Source organism: Cynocephalus volans, chromosome 13 (assembly GCF_027409185.1).
Source record: "Cynocephalus volans isolate mCynVol1 chromosome 13, mCynVol1.pri, whole genome shotgun sequence".
NCBI lineage: Eukaryota > Metazoa > Chordata > Mammalia > Dermoptera > Cynocephalidae > Cynocephalus > Cynocephalus volans.
Genome location: NC_084472.1, coordinates 19,882,952 through 19,897,259, shown reverse-complemented (window position 1 = coordinate 19,897,259; position 14,308 = coordinate 19,882,952). Strand labels below are relative to the sequence as shown.

Sequence of the window (14,308 nt, the reverse complement as noted above, 5' to 3'; positions counted from 1 at the left end):
CCATGTGCTTCTGAAATGCATGCAGCCAGAGAACACTACTACTGTTCTTTTTATCTTTATAAGTCACAGCAATATTCTTTTGCCTTTCAGGAGGGAAGTGAATTTTAAATATTCTATTTTAAATCATACTTTTGCTGGCCCTGTTATCTGTGAGATCATGCAAAATATTTATTTTTTTCTTTAGATGTCCATCCTGTTTTTATAATCTAATGAACCTGTTTTGTGAGCTGACATGTAGCCCTCAACAGAGTCAGTTTCTGAATGTAACAGCAACTGAAGATTATGTTGATCCTAGTACAAACCAGACGAAAACAAACGTAAAAGAGTTACAGTACTATGTTGGACAGAGTTTTGCCAATGGTAAGTAAACTTTTAATTATTCCTTCTTTACAGCTGGCATCAGGACAGTAGAGGAAGTTGTTCCTTTTTGTTCTGTCAACTGTGTGGAAAACGACAATTTCCAGTTCCATTGGCCTTGACACGAGAGTGGTTGCTTTGCTTGTATCTTAGGACTTGAACTACAGCCAGTAAAATAATCTCCTTTAAGCATTTGTTTTAACCCTTTCCTAACTTTAAGTCTCACATGGAAAGTTTTAATATGTGCAAATTTGCTTCTGTACATTTTAGTGGCCATTGGAGCTTTAGTTCTAGAAGACATGAATTGTGTAACTTGATAAGTTACTGCAAGAATGAGTAGAGGGTGGAAGGGTAGAACTAGTTGGCAAAGGAGGAGAGGTTTTGATTCTGAAGAAACAGATCACCGTAAGGGAAAATAAGCAGGTATGATAATTAGGAGAAATGGCCGCCCCAAAACTAGAAATTATAGAACACTCTGTAAGAGACCATATGTCTGTTGAAAATGACTGAACTGAGAGAATTCTGAATAGACCACTATAGAAAAAGAATGAATACTGTACTGGCCAGCTGCCAAAAAAAAAAAAAAAAAAAAGAATGAATGAATGGGTTAGAAACAGAACCAACTGAATCTACTAATGAGAAATTGGTTCATGGACACAAAGAATACATTTTGTAATGATGAATATGCTAATTATCCTTATTTTATCATCACATATTGTACACAGGTATTGATATTCAACTCTGTACTCCATAAACTTGTATGATCAATTATGTTTCAATAAAAAAATAAAAATTTTAAACAGAGAGAAATTGACACTGAAATAGATTAAAAGATAAACAGCAGATTAAACACAGGTGAACAAAGTATACAAGAACAATCTACAAAATAATAGAATAAGAATTTAGCAAAGTTGTTGATTATAAGAGCAACATACAACATTTAATTGTAATGATCAATTAAAAATGTAACAAAAAATTTAATAGAAAAATGGTCCTATTCACAAAAGCAGCAAAAAGTAAGATACCTACGAACCAGTCTTTCAAGAGATGTGACATAAAAGACAGCCTGACTGAATGGAGATTATTTTGTCCAGAAACAGAACCATGCATATGTGGAAAGTTGATATATAACAGTTGTGTCATTATAAATCATTGAGGTAAAGGGAGAGCTGATTGATAAATGGGGTGAGAAAATTGATTATACTCATCTAATTTTTATTTTTTGCATATCATACTAAAAAATAAGTTATATAGATTAAAAGTCATAATCTTTGAAATGTTAGAAGTAAATATGGAATATCTTTATGACTTTAAGGTAAGGGAAGGATTTCTAGATAGGAGAGGAAGTTGCAGAAGCCATAAGTGAAAAGATTTATAAATATAAATAGTATCTAGGGCAATGAAATGCAGATTAAAACAGTGAACTACCATTTTACACATTATCAGATTGGTGTAAATTAAAAAGGTGATGAATTCCAACTATTGATGAAGATGTGGAGTGGTAGGAATGCTAATACATTGTACCACTGGTGACTATACCTAGGTACAAGTTATAAAAAACTATTTGAAAAACAATTTTCAGTACCTGGTAAGTTTGAAGATAAATACATCCTCATCCCAGAAATTCCACTTATAGCCTACCTTAGAGAAACTCTTAATGCATGTAAACAGGGAGACCCATAAGGAATGTCTATTGTAGCATTATTGTGATTGTAAAAAATTGGAGACATCAAGAGAGTGAGAAGACAAGCCACAGACTGGGATAAAATTATTTGCAAAAGACATAATTGATTAAGGACTGTTATCCAAAATATACAAAGAACTCTTAAAAGTTAACAGTAAGAGGGCTGGCCCCGTGGCACACTCGGGAGCACTGCAGCGCTCCCGCCGCGGGTTCGGATCCTATATAGGAATGGCCGGTGTGCTCACTGGCTGAGCGCGGTGCGGGCGGCACCACACCAAGGGTTGTGATCCCCTTACCGATCACAAAAAGACAAAAAAAATAAAAATAAAAAATTTAACAGTAAGAAAGTGAACAACTTGATTGAAAATGGGCAAAAATCCTGAAAAGTTACCTCACCAAAGAAGGTATACAGGTGGCAAATAAGTATATGAGAAGTTGCCCAACATCATTTCATTGGGAAATTGTGAACTAAAACAACAATGAGATACCACTACACATCTGTGAGAATGGCCAAAATCCAAAACACTGACAACGCCTAATGCTGGTGAGGATGTGGAGCAACAGGAGCTCTCATTCATTGCTGGTGGGAATGCAGAATGGTGCTGAACATCCTCTTACCATACAGTCCAGCAGTCATCTTCCTTGGTATACCCAAGGCAAAACTGTCGAGACAATAAAAAGTCAGTGGTTGTCAAGGGTTAGGAGGGAGGGAGTGTGGGATGAATAGATGAGCACAGAGGATTTTTAGGCAGTGAGAATACTCTGTGGTACTATTATGATGGATACATGTCATTACATACATTTCAATCTGTAGAATGTACACCACCAAGAGTGAATTCTAATGTAAACTAGGGACTTTGAGTGATAATGATGGGTCAGTGTAGGTTCATCATTGTAACATAGTACCACTTTGGTGGGGGGTGTTAATAATGGGGAAGGTTGTTCATGTTTGGGGACAATGGGTATATGAGAACTCTGTACTTTCCACTTGTTTTTGCTATGAACCTAAAAATGCTCTTAAAAGTAAAGTCCATTTAAAAAACAAAATAAGAATAACCCCCCCCCCCAAAATTGGGGATGCTAAATGCTCATTAATAGGAGATTGGATAAGGCCGGCCCCGTGGCTCACTCGGGAGGGTGTGGTGCTGATAGCGCCAATGCCGCAGGTTCGGATCCTATATAGGGATGGCTGTTGCGCTCACTGGCTGAGCGTGGTGTGGACAACACCAAGCTAAGGGTTGCAATCCCCTTACCAGTCAAAAAAAAATGAGAGAATGGATAAATATATTGGAGTATTGTCATGGTCATGGAATATTTAAAACTGTGAAAATGTGTAAATTAGACTCATGTCTGTTACATGGATGACTTAAAAAATCTTTACTGAAAATAAGTTACAGGATATAGTATACTGTTTATATGAAATTTTAGAACAAAGTACAAATTTATAGATGCCGTATATCATACAAGTACACAAACATGCATGGGAATGATAAGCGTCAAACTCAGGACTATGTTTAGCTTAGGAATGCTAACAGGGAAGTGTAATCAAGGAGTTTCAATTGACTTTATAGTGCATTTTTTTTTTTTTTTTTTTGTCTTTTTTTTTCATGACCAGCACTCAGCCAGTGAGTGCACTGGCCATTCCTATATAGGATCCGAACCTGCGGCGGGAGCGTCGCCGCGCTCCCAGCGCCACACTCTCCCAAGTGCGCCACGGGCTCGGCCCATATAGTGCATTTTTTTAAATGTTGAGGCAAATGTAAAATGGTAAGATTGATATACAACTGGGTAGTGAGTGAATGAGAATTGTATTATTCTCCATATTTTCTGTATGCTTGAAATATCTAATAAAATAAAACCTGAAAACCAAATGGTGAGCTGGAAGATGAGAGGAAAACAGCACAGAAATGTAAAGATCTGGAAATCACTAAAGAAGTAATGTATAGGACAATATGAAGAACTCCAGAAAAAGTAAGCAAAGGGATAATGGCTAAGGATTTTCCAGAATGGATGAGGGATGAATCCTCAGACTTAGGAAAAGAAAATGAATCCTTAAGCAGGATAAATTGGAAAGAAATCCAACATACAAAAGCCAGTTGTGTTTCTATGCACTTGAAATGGACAGTTTGAAAGTGAAATTAAGAAAATAATTCCATTTACAGTAGGATGAGAAAATAAATACTTAGGAATAAATATAGTAAAAGAAAGTGCAAAGCAGACTCAAACTGTGAAACATTATTCAAAGAAATTAAAGAGGATTTAAATAAATGGAAAGACATCCCATGTTCATGGATCAGGAGACTTAATATTGTTAGGTTGGCAATACTCCCCAAATTGATTTGCAGAGTCAGTGCATTCCCTAGCAGAATCCCAGTTGACTTCTCTGCAGAAATTGACAAGCTGATTCTGAAATTCACATGGAATTCCAAGGGACCCAGAATAGCTCAAACAATCCTGAAAAAGAACAAAGTAGGAGGACTCACATTTCCCAATTGCAAAACTATCACCAAGCAATGGAAATCAAGATGGTGTGGCACTGGAATAAAGATAGGCATATAAATCAATGGAGAATAATTGAGAATAAACCATATATCTATGGTTAACTGGTTTTTGACAAAGGTGCCCAGACTATTCAATAGGGAAAGAATACTCTTCAGCAAATGGTGCTAGGATAACTGCATACCCACATGCAAAAGAATGAAATTGGACCCTAACTTCATGCCATATATAAAAATTAACTCAAAATGGATCAAAGACTTAAATGTAAAACTAAAACTATAAAACACTTAGGAGAAAGTATAGTGGTAAATCTATGTTTTACCCCTATGGCCTTGGATCTAGCAATGGATTCTTAGATACAACACCAAAAGCATGAGCAAAAGAAAAAGGATAAATTGGACTTCATAAAAAAAAAACTTCTGTATTTCAAAGAACACCATCAAGAAAAGATAAGAAAATATTTGCAATTTATACATTTGATAAGGGACTTGTATCTAGAATATGTAAAGAGCTCTTACAATTCAATAATAAATAGACAACCCCAATTTTAAATGGGCAAAGGATCTGAATAGACATTTCTCCCAGGAAGATATACAAGTGGCTGGTAAGCACATTGAAGAGATGTTCAACATCATTAATCATCAGGGAAATACAAATCAAAACCACAATGAGATACCACTTCACACCCACTAGGATGGCTAGAATAAAAGTCAGATAACAAGAAATGTTGAAAAGGCTGTGTAGAAATGAGAACCTTCATACACTGCTCGTGGGTATGTAAAGTGGTATAGTTGCTTTGGAAAATAGTCTGGCGGTTCCCAAAGCAATTAAACAGTTACCATGAGACCCAGCAATTCCATTCATAAGAGAGATGAAAACATGTTCACACAAAAACTTGTACATGAATGTTTATAGCATTATTACTCATGATAGCCAAAAGGTGGAAACGTCCCACATATCCATCAGCTGATACATTGGTAAACCAGATGTAGTATATCCACATGATGGAGTATTTTTTGATCATAGAAGGGAATGGAGTCCTGATGCATGCCACAACATGGATGAACCTTGAAAATGTTATGCTAAGTGAAAGAAGCCAGATGTAAAAGAGCACATACTATATGATTCCATTTATATGAAGTGTCTAAAATAGGTAAATCTATAGAGACAGAAAAATAAGTGGTTACTTAGGCCTTGGGGAGTAGGGGAGCATAGCCAAAGACAGCAGGATTTCTTTTTGAGGTGATGAAAATGCTCTAAATTTGACTATGGTGATAGTTGCACATATCTATGAATATGCTAAAATTCATTAAATTGTATACTTTGAGTGAATTGTATGGTATGTGAATCGTATCTCAATAAAGCTAATTTCAAAAAGCAAAAAATCCATACCAAAGTATAGCTTAGAAAAAGTATAAAACTTCTAAGACAAATATCTTAAAAGCAAATAGAAAAAAAGACACTTTGCCTCCCACAGATTTGTCACCCCTTTTCCCCTGTGTGAAGGAGCTGCCAAAGATTTTAAAGCCCATTTCTTTTGAGTAGTGAGAAGCCCCAGAAAGGGGTTAATATCCCAGAACTTCCTCAAGTGTGAGACATTTCTTCCATTTGGGAAATTAACCACGAATTGGGGTTCTCTTCCAGCATTTATTCTCCAGACCAAGAAGTTACAGGAAGAGACATAGGTGGGGTTTTGCTAAGTACAGTTTAACTAGTTTAACATTAGAAGCTAGTAACAGTAAGTCAAGCAAGGTGACCTTCTGTAATGCAATTTGCAAAAAAGGCTTGATCTAGCAAACATTCCTTTTCCCTCCAGCAGGTTTTTAGTAACTTTACATATCAATTAGTAACCTGTCTGTCTTTGAGCCAGCAGCCTTGCTGTGTTACAATTCTTATCTTGCAACAGAGACTCAGTAGCCTGGGGGAATTTTCCTGTCCTTTGCAAGGTCAATATTTGAAATTGCAAGATGGTGGAAAACCAAGCCCTGTGAAGTACATTTGCTTTATGAATCCTCTACACAAATCACCTCAAAAGAATGAGAATTGGGCTGAGTCGTGGCGCGCTTGGGAGAGTGCGGCACTGGGAGCGCGGCGACGCTCCCGCCGTGGGTTCGGGTCCTATATAGGACTGGCCGGTGCACTCACTGGCTGAGTGCTGGTCACGAAAAAGACAAAAAAAAAAAGAATGAGAATTGGAGATTTTCTTATTACGCATGATAGAGGCCAGAAGGCAATGGAATAATATGTTCAGAGTTCTGAGGGAGAAAACTGTTACTCTGGCTATGCTGTCTCTCAAAAGTGAGACTAAAACAAAAATGAATGTGTAAGTATCTCCTTGAAGTTAGGGGAAGAGATCCTGGAAAGTTTCTAGCAAGCAGGGACTGGTAAATGCAAATTAACAGTGCAGGACTCATTCCAACCACTTTCTGGAGTGTAAAGTGTCATTGATACTATCCTTCCACAGAGGGTTGTCTTTATGTGTACTAAAATAAAATCTTAAAAGAATGGGATTAGGTTCATTCACATGTAACCTCTGCCCTAAAACCAGTTTTCTGTGTAAGTTCCATAATTCCCCGTCTGTGTCGTCACCTGCCACAGAGGTTTTCTGCAACCAGCTTCATTGACTGAAGAAGTAGTTTCTTAGTTTCTCCTTCCTGAGCCTTAGTATGCTCCTGCAAACAGTGGGGATGAAACTTCCCGAAGCTATTGTGAGAACTGCGTGGAATAATGTATGCCTTTCCCTTTCCTGTCTATTTTTTATTTTTAAGTTCCTTGGAGTCCAGCCTGGCATGTTATTTGCAGGGTGATAAGTCAGTTTAAAGGGAAGTCTCCGTCCTTCCCTTAGTGTTTGCTGTCCTGCGTCCCAGCCAGCTCCCTGACGTGGTTGCAGTGCTCATGGAGTTCCAGGTTCCCCTTTGAGAAGCCTTTTGTAAGCTCTTGCCCGGTGAATTAAAGCAAGCATCAGGGCTCCATCTTTTTCCCTTGGGATTCCTCTTCTAGCCATGTACAATGCCTGCCGGGATGTGGAGGCCCCCTCAAGTAATGTCAAGGCCCTGGGACTCCTGTGTGGGAAGGATGCTGATGCCTGCAATGCCACCAACTGGATCGAGTACATGTTCAACAAGAACAATGGACAGGCACCGTTTACCATCACTCCCATTTTTTCAGGTAGAGATAAGACTCTTTAAGTTTGGTGTATTTATGATGGTGTTTTAAAGCCAAGGAATCATAAGCTGCAATAGGAAGGTAAACAAATTCAGCTAACTAGTTTCTAGACTACCTTTCCAGTAAGAAAGGTAACTAGAGCATGTATCCTGCCCTGGCTACTTAAGGGGGGCTGGGAGTGGGGATGGGGGGTGGAGAAAGAATGGCCTTTCGATATTGCTGTGTAATTGAAAGAATAAGCTGGTTTGTTTTTAATGAGGGGGGGGGACAAAAAGGGTTACAGAGGTTTTTTCCCCCAGGGCTCTGCTATAGTATTAGCCTACCTCCTCAGAAGGGAGGTGAGACATGATTGAGGGTTTGCCTTGGTATGTGATATACTCAAATATTAGTGACAAAACTATGCACAAAGCTATTGAGGTCATTTAAAATTCTACAGGACAAAGCAGCAAAACATACTTCGATGAAACAAAAACCTCCAGTTCTTTTCATTCTTTCAGTTATGTTATATATTTCAGTGTGCTTATCATTGGGTTTAAATATAATTTAAAACAAAGCGTTTAATTTTTTTTTGTTGAAATCTTCACTCAACACAATTCTTTTCTGTAGATTTTCCAGTCCATGGGATGGAGCCCATGAATAATGCCACCAAAGGCTGCAACGAGTCTGTAGATGAGGTCACAGGGCCATGCAGCTGCCAGGACTGCTCTGTTGTTTGTGGCCCCAAGCCCCAGCCCCCACCCCCTCCTATTCCCTGGAGGATATTTGGCTTGGACGCCATGTATGTTATCATGTGGATCACCTACATGGCATTTTTGCTTATGTTTTTTGGAGCATTTTTTGCAGTGTGGTGCTACAGGTAAGCGGTTTTGTTTGTCATTTTGCAAGAAGAGCAAAATTACCCAAGTGGCACTTTTAGCTTTCACTTGGCAGACCATGTTTAATTAGAACAGGAAACGTATCTGCATTAATACCATTCCATGGGTTGCTTATGTCCTGCAACTAGTAGAAAAAGTCCTCTTTTTCTACTAAATCTAAACATCTGAAGTTAATTTTGCTGACTTATTGAAAAAGATGTGTGATTTAAAGCACCGTGCATTAACCACCCATTCTTCAGAAAGTCATAAATGTAATTAAATGTAAAATTGTCGTTCTTTTAGACATGTGCATCCTGATTTAGGACAGTATTTTTTTTTTTTTTTCATTTTTTTAAAAGATGACTGGTAAGGGGATCTTAATCTTTGACTTAGTGTTGTCAGCACCACGCTCTCCCAAGTGAGCTAACCGGTCATCCCTATATAGGGATCCAAACCCGTGGCCTTGGTGTTATCAGCACCACACTCTCCCAAGTGAGCCACAGGCCAGCCCTGTTTTTTTTTTTTTTAACTTATTTTAAAATAACTTTAGGCTTACCAGAAAGTTGCAAAAATGGTACAGTTTATATATGCAGGTACTTCAGAAAGTTGTTTGTGGAAAAATAAAATTAAAAGATAATACAAATCTTTCCATGAACTTTTTGAAGTACTCTTGTATATTCTTTACCCAGCTTCCCCTAATGTTATAGCTTATATAACTCATAGTATAATTATCAAAACCATGAAAATAACATCGATATAATATTATTGACTACACCATGGACTTTATTCAGATTTCACCAGGTTTTTCTCTAATGCCCTTTCCTGTTTCAGGATCCCATATTACATTCACTTTTTGTGTTTTATTAGTCTCCTCCATCTGTGACAGATAGTTCCTCAGTTTCTCCTTTTCTTTTATGGCCTTGACCCTCTTGATGAGTACTGGTCAGTTAATTTGTGGCATGTCCTTCAATTTGGCTCTCTCTGATATTTTCTCATGATTAGGTTGAGGTTCTGAGTCTTTGACAAGAACATCACAGAAGTGATGTTTGTCTTCCTCAGTGCATTGTGTCCAGGGTACATGATGTCAATATTTCTCATTGCTAGGGGTGTTAATGCTGATCATTTGAGTAAGCTGGTGTCTGCTGGGTTTCTCCACTGTGACATTACTATTTTTCCCTTTGTAATTGATAGATATCTTGGGGGGCGGGGGGAGAGATACTTTGAGACTGTGCTAATACTTTGTTTCTCCTGAAGACTGCCACTCACTGATTTTAGTGTCCACTGGTGGGCCTTGTCTGCAACAGTTATTACTGAGGTGTTTGCCTAATGGTGATTTTGTTTTCCCTCATTTCCTCTGCATTAACTAATTGAACTTCTGTACAAACAGCAGTCCCTTTTCCCTCACTTATTTATTCGATTATTTACATCATGGACTTTTTATTTGTTCTGTGGTCTGTATTCAATACTGTCACTTATTTTGTTGCTTAACTTTTCACTGTTCTGGCCATGGGGAGTGCCTTCAGCCTGGCTCCTGCATTCCTTTGACATGCCCCCATCCCCAGGTTCATCTTGTATTCTCCCTGCCCCCACCCTGGAATCAGCCTCCTCTGCATGGACCCCTACTTTCTTTTATTGGAGAAGGTTATTTAGAAACCAAGGTTTGGGCACTAGGTGTGCTCATTGCTACTGGGGAGAATAGTGTGTTTTTAAAGGACTTAAAAGTTATAGATGAGGGCTACCAGGTGAAATTATCCTGTTCTTTTAATACCTTCTTAAATTTTCTCCTGTGACTGGTGAGCAGAGGCACCCAGAGCAAGGGAACTTAGGGGAGAAAAGGCAACAATTAGGGAGAAAGAAGGCAGGATGAGGAAGTAAGCTTTTAATGGAATTATAGGAATGTCCAAATAACAGTCTCATTCTGATGAAGTCCACAAATACTACTTACATGCTTTTATTTTTCAGAAAACGGTATTTTGTCTCCGAGTACACTCCCATTGATAGCAATATAGCTTTTTCTGTGAATGCTGGTGACAAAGGTAGGCATATTTGTACATAAATAAAAGAGTTTGGGTTGTGGTAGCACGAGAGTGTTTGTTTTCTCAATAAATGTTTGTTCGCCTATTCTGGGTGAGGCAGTGCACTAGTGCCAGCGACACAGCTGTGATCCAGACAGACATGGTCCTTGCCTTTGTGGCACTGCTGTCTAGTCGGGGTGGCAGGTCAGAACCAAGTGATTGTTAGTAGCAGTGAAATAAAAGCGTTCTTCAAAACTTTGTAAAAAAAATAAATAAAATTGAAAGAGAATGCGAATCTTTCCATGAACTTTTTGAAGTACCCTTGTAGTTATGGGCTGAGATAAGAGCTACGAGGGCACTAATGTAGCAGGCTGAGAGCAGGAGCAGCAGGCCAGGGTTGAGGGGAGCTGCTGGAGACACAGTGGTCACAGAGGCTCTGCAGAGGCTCGTGTGTGACCTTTGTGGGGTGGGGGTAGTGTTCATTGTGAGCAGCCCGAAAGGGTGACTTCACCAAGCAGATGGGTAGCTGAGGGCCGGGGGATCTGGCGCGGTCTGCGCGTGGGCTCTCTTGCCACCATGTGTAGCAGTAGCTAACGCTTTCCCTGTTCCGACTTTCAGGAACGGCTTGGCTCCTAACCTCCACCCTCCCTTCCTCTCCTGCTCTTCCAGGGGAGGCGTCCTGCTGCGACCCAGTCGGTGCAGCATCTGAGCGCTGTTTGAGGCAGTTCTTCACACAGTGGGGATCTTTCTGCGTTCGAAACCCTGGCTGTGTTATTTTCTTCTCACTGTTCTTCATTGCCGCGTGTTCTTCTGGCCTGGTGTTTGTTCGGATCACGACCAATCCAGTAGACCTCTGGTCAGCCCCCGGCAGCCAGGCTCGCCTGGAAAAAGAATACTTTGACGCGCACTTCGGGCCTTTCTTCCGGACAGAGCAGCTCATCATACGGGCCCCCCACACAGACAGGCACACGTACCAGCCCTACCCATCGGGAGCAGACGTGCCCTTTGGACCTCCGCTTGACATACAGATTTTGCACCAGGTAATCTGTTGACAGAAATAAGTCAATCCAGGAGAGCTGGATGCTGGCTTTCACATGTTGACCAATTCTACTTGATGTGGATTTGGGGCTGAATGTATATCTTGAAAATCTTACAGTGTAGAAGCAAAGGTGCTTTTAACTTACTTTTCAAGAAAGCAAATGAAAGATGTTGAACTTAATGAAAAATGTACCATTGCCAACTTTTGTGTTTACTCCAGATAGTAGATCTTGCTTTTTTCTTGAAATTGAGATGAACCAAAGACTTAAGTAGCATTTCTCCATTGAAGCAGAGTGTATTTACGAGGAAGTCACTTTAGGAATGTGCACACTTTCCCCTGATAACTGAAAGTAATATGGAAGGACCCAAAGGAATGACGGCCTCTGTGTCATCCTGGGGGCTGAGGAAGGGGCTGCTGGATTGTTACCGATCCAACTTGCAGAAATGAACTTATTTTATCATTACCTGAATGGGGGCTCCCAGCCTGCATTTGGTGAGAGGTGCATTTGGGAAGAGATCTGTCCCATTTCTCTTACATAGACGTTGAAACCTTCCCATTGTCTCCTATCACATCTGCCCTGGGAGAACTGTAGCTGTGAATAAATTATATCCACTTCTTTTTTAATGGATGATTATACAATTACATGGTTTTTCCTTTAAGGGTTGCTCTTCTCTACAGAAAGTCTGAAATCTTGAAAAACATCAAAATGGCCCTAAAACTTTAATAGAATCTCTTCTCCACCCTTTGACTGTTGTCTGTTGCTTTTTCCCAACTTGTTGGAGAAGACAGACAGCATACCTACTTACCTCCAGGAGTGTATTCTCTATTAGGAAATGTATGGAAATGCATGTAAATGATTGCAGTTTGGAGCAAGGCCATAGGTGGTATGGTGTTGGAGAAGGGAGTGTTGAGAAGACCAGAGATCATGTGTCATTCTCCCCTCTGTGGCCCTGTTGGTTGCTGCTGGGGTAGGGGTGGGACAGGAGATGGACATGTGTCCTACCTTGAGATCTCTTCTGGTCATGGTGTCCCCTCCCCATTTCTCTGGACCCCACTAACCAGGGTCTTCATCCCAGTTTGCTATAAAGAATGGGCCTTTGGCTTCACCAGATATTTTACCCTAGTGTTCCTTAATTGTCTCATCCATCTTAGGAAGTATTTTACCCAAATATTCTTTATCTTCTGACCCCTCGGGGCAATACTGTTTAGTCAAGATCTGAGAGAAATCTGATGTTTTCTGGGTTTAGTTATTTTTAAAATCTTCTTCCAGGTTCTTGACTTACAAATAGCCATTGAAAACATTACTGCATCTTATAACAACGAGACTGTGACACTTCAAGACATCTGCTTGGCCCCTCTCTCACCATATAACAAGAACTGCACCATTATGAGTGTGTTAAATTACTTCCAGAACAGTCATTCCGTGTTGGACCACGAAATAGGGGACGACTTCTATGTGTATGCTGATTACCACACACACTTTCTGTACTGTGTTCGGTAAGTGGCGGAAGACAGTCATTCATGGATCTGGCCAATATTTGAGTATTTTCTGTTGCTAGACACCATTCAAGGTGAGCAAACAGAGGGAGACAGACAAGGTCTGAGTAGATATATGTATGCTGTCTGAGACCCAGTGGTGAGCAAACAGAGGGAGACAGACAAGGAACGAGCAGATATATGTATGCTGTCATGTCAGGTGGAGAGGAGTGCTATGAGGAGAAAAATAAGGCCAGGCAAAGGGATGGGAGGATGGCTTTGGGGTGAAGACCCGCATAAAGAGAAAGGAAAAGAGGGAGCCCCTGGGTATCACATCGAACTGTGTTCCAAGCAGTACAAGCAGCAAGTGCAAAGGCCCTGAGGTGGGAGCATTTGTGATGTGTAATCCAGGAACAGCAGGTACCTTTGACTCATGCAACCCCACTCCCCACCTAAGATTTAAAGAGAGAAGCCTATTGTGCTTTTTCTTGTCTTTCAAATATAACCTTATATCATGATATTGAATTGTTTTTAAAACATGCAGCTTCCCCTTGAGGAGAGGGGGCAGGATCGGTGTGCAGGGTTGGATTGTAGTTTTAAATTGGAGGGCCCTGAGCCACCTCCCCTGGGAGGTATATATAGATGGGTAGAGCACATTTATAATTGGGATTAGTCACCAAAGGAAGCTGTGCTCGGGTGACCTATGAGGGGATCTTTAGGCTTGTTCCCATAGCAGGAAGAGTGGCATAGCGTCAGATGGGCCTGCCGTCCCTGAGTGCTCTGGGCCTGGCCTGGGGGCAGCTGTTCAGCCAGTTGATCAGCCACAGTGGCTGTTACTTCATCGCGGGAACAGGCATAATTCCTTGTCTTCTGTGAGTGCACTGCTCAACTAATCACATCTCAAGAGCCGAGTACTCTGACTTCTGCTTCTGAAGGACTCTGGTGACCTTACATTCTGTCTGTTACTGGAACGTGACCATTCAGGCAGTTGGGACATCTGCCTTAATAGTCATGTTTCAAAGACATTGCCTCCAAAAACATGAGTGACATTCATAAAACAAATCCGTGCCTATATACCCTACACCAGTGTTCTCAACAGGGTAGATGGTACAATGGAGCCATGGGTAATTTGAAGGAAAAAAATTAATATTATATAATTTTTATATTTAGGGAAAACAACATTTACTTTCTGTTGTTTTACAAAATAAAAATCAACAAA

At 40.1% G+C, this 14,308-nt stretch overlaps 1 protein-coding gene across 2 annotated transcripts in view; it reads left to right on the top strand.

Annotated features, from left to right (window-relative positions):
* The window catches only part of NPC1 (NPC intracellular cholesterol transporter 1), a 49,531-nt gene that overhangs the window by 15,366 nt on the left and 19,857 nt on the right, over positions 1 to 14,308 (top strand). Inside the window, exons 4-9 of one of the 2 annotated variants that reach the window (XM_063076852.1) lie at positions 185 to 360; positions 7,541 to 7,708; positions 8,312 to 8,561; positions 10,522 to 10,595; positions 11,244 to 11,614; positions 12,884 to 13,110. In XM_063076852.1, coding sequence (XP_062932922.1) covers positions 185 to 360; positions 7,541 to 7,708; positions 8,312 to 8,561; positions 10,522 to 10,595; positions 11,244 to 11,614; positions 12,884 to 13,110 — 1,266 coding nt within the window. Of the gene's footprint in view, positions 1 to 184; positions 361 to 7,540; positions 7,709 to 8,311; positions 8,562 to 10,521; positions 10,596 to 11,192; positions 11,615 to 12,883; positions 13,111 to 14,308 lie in introns of both variants that reach the window. The other variant, XM_063076851.1, reaches the window with a different exon arrangement.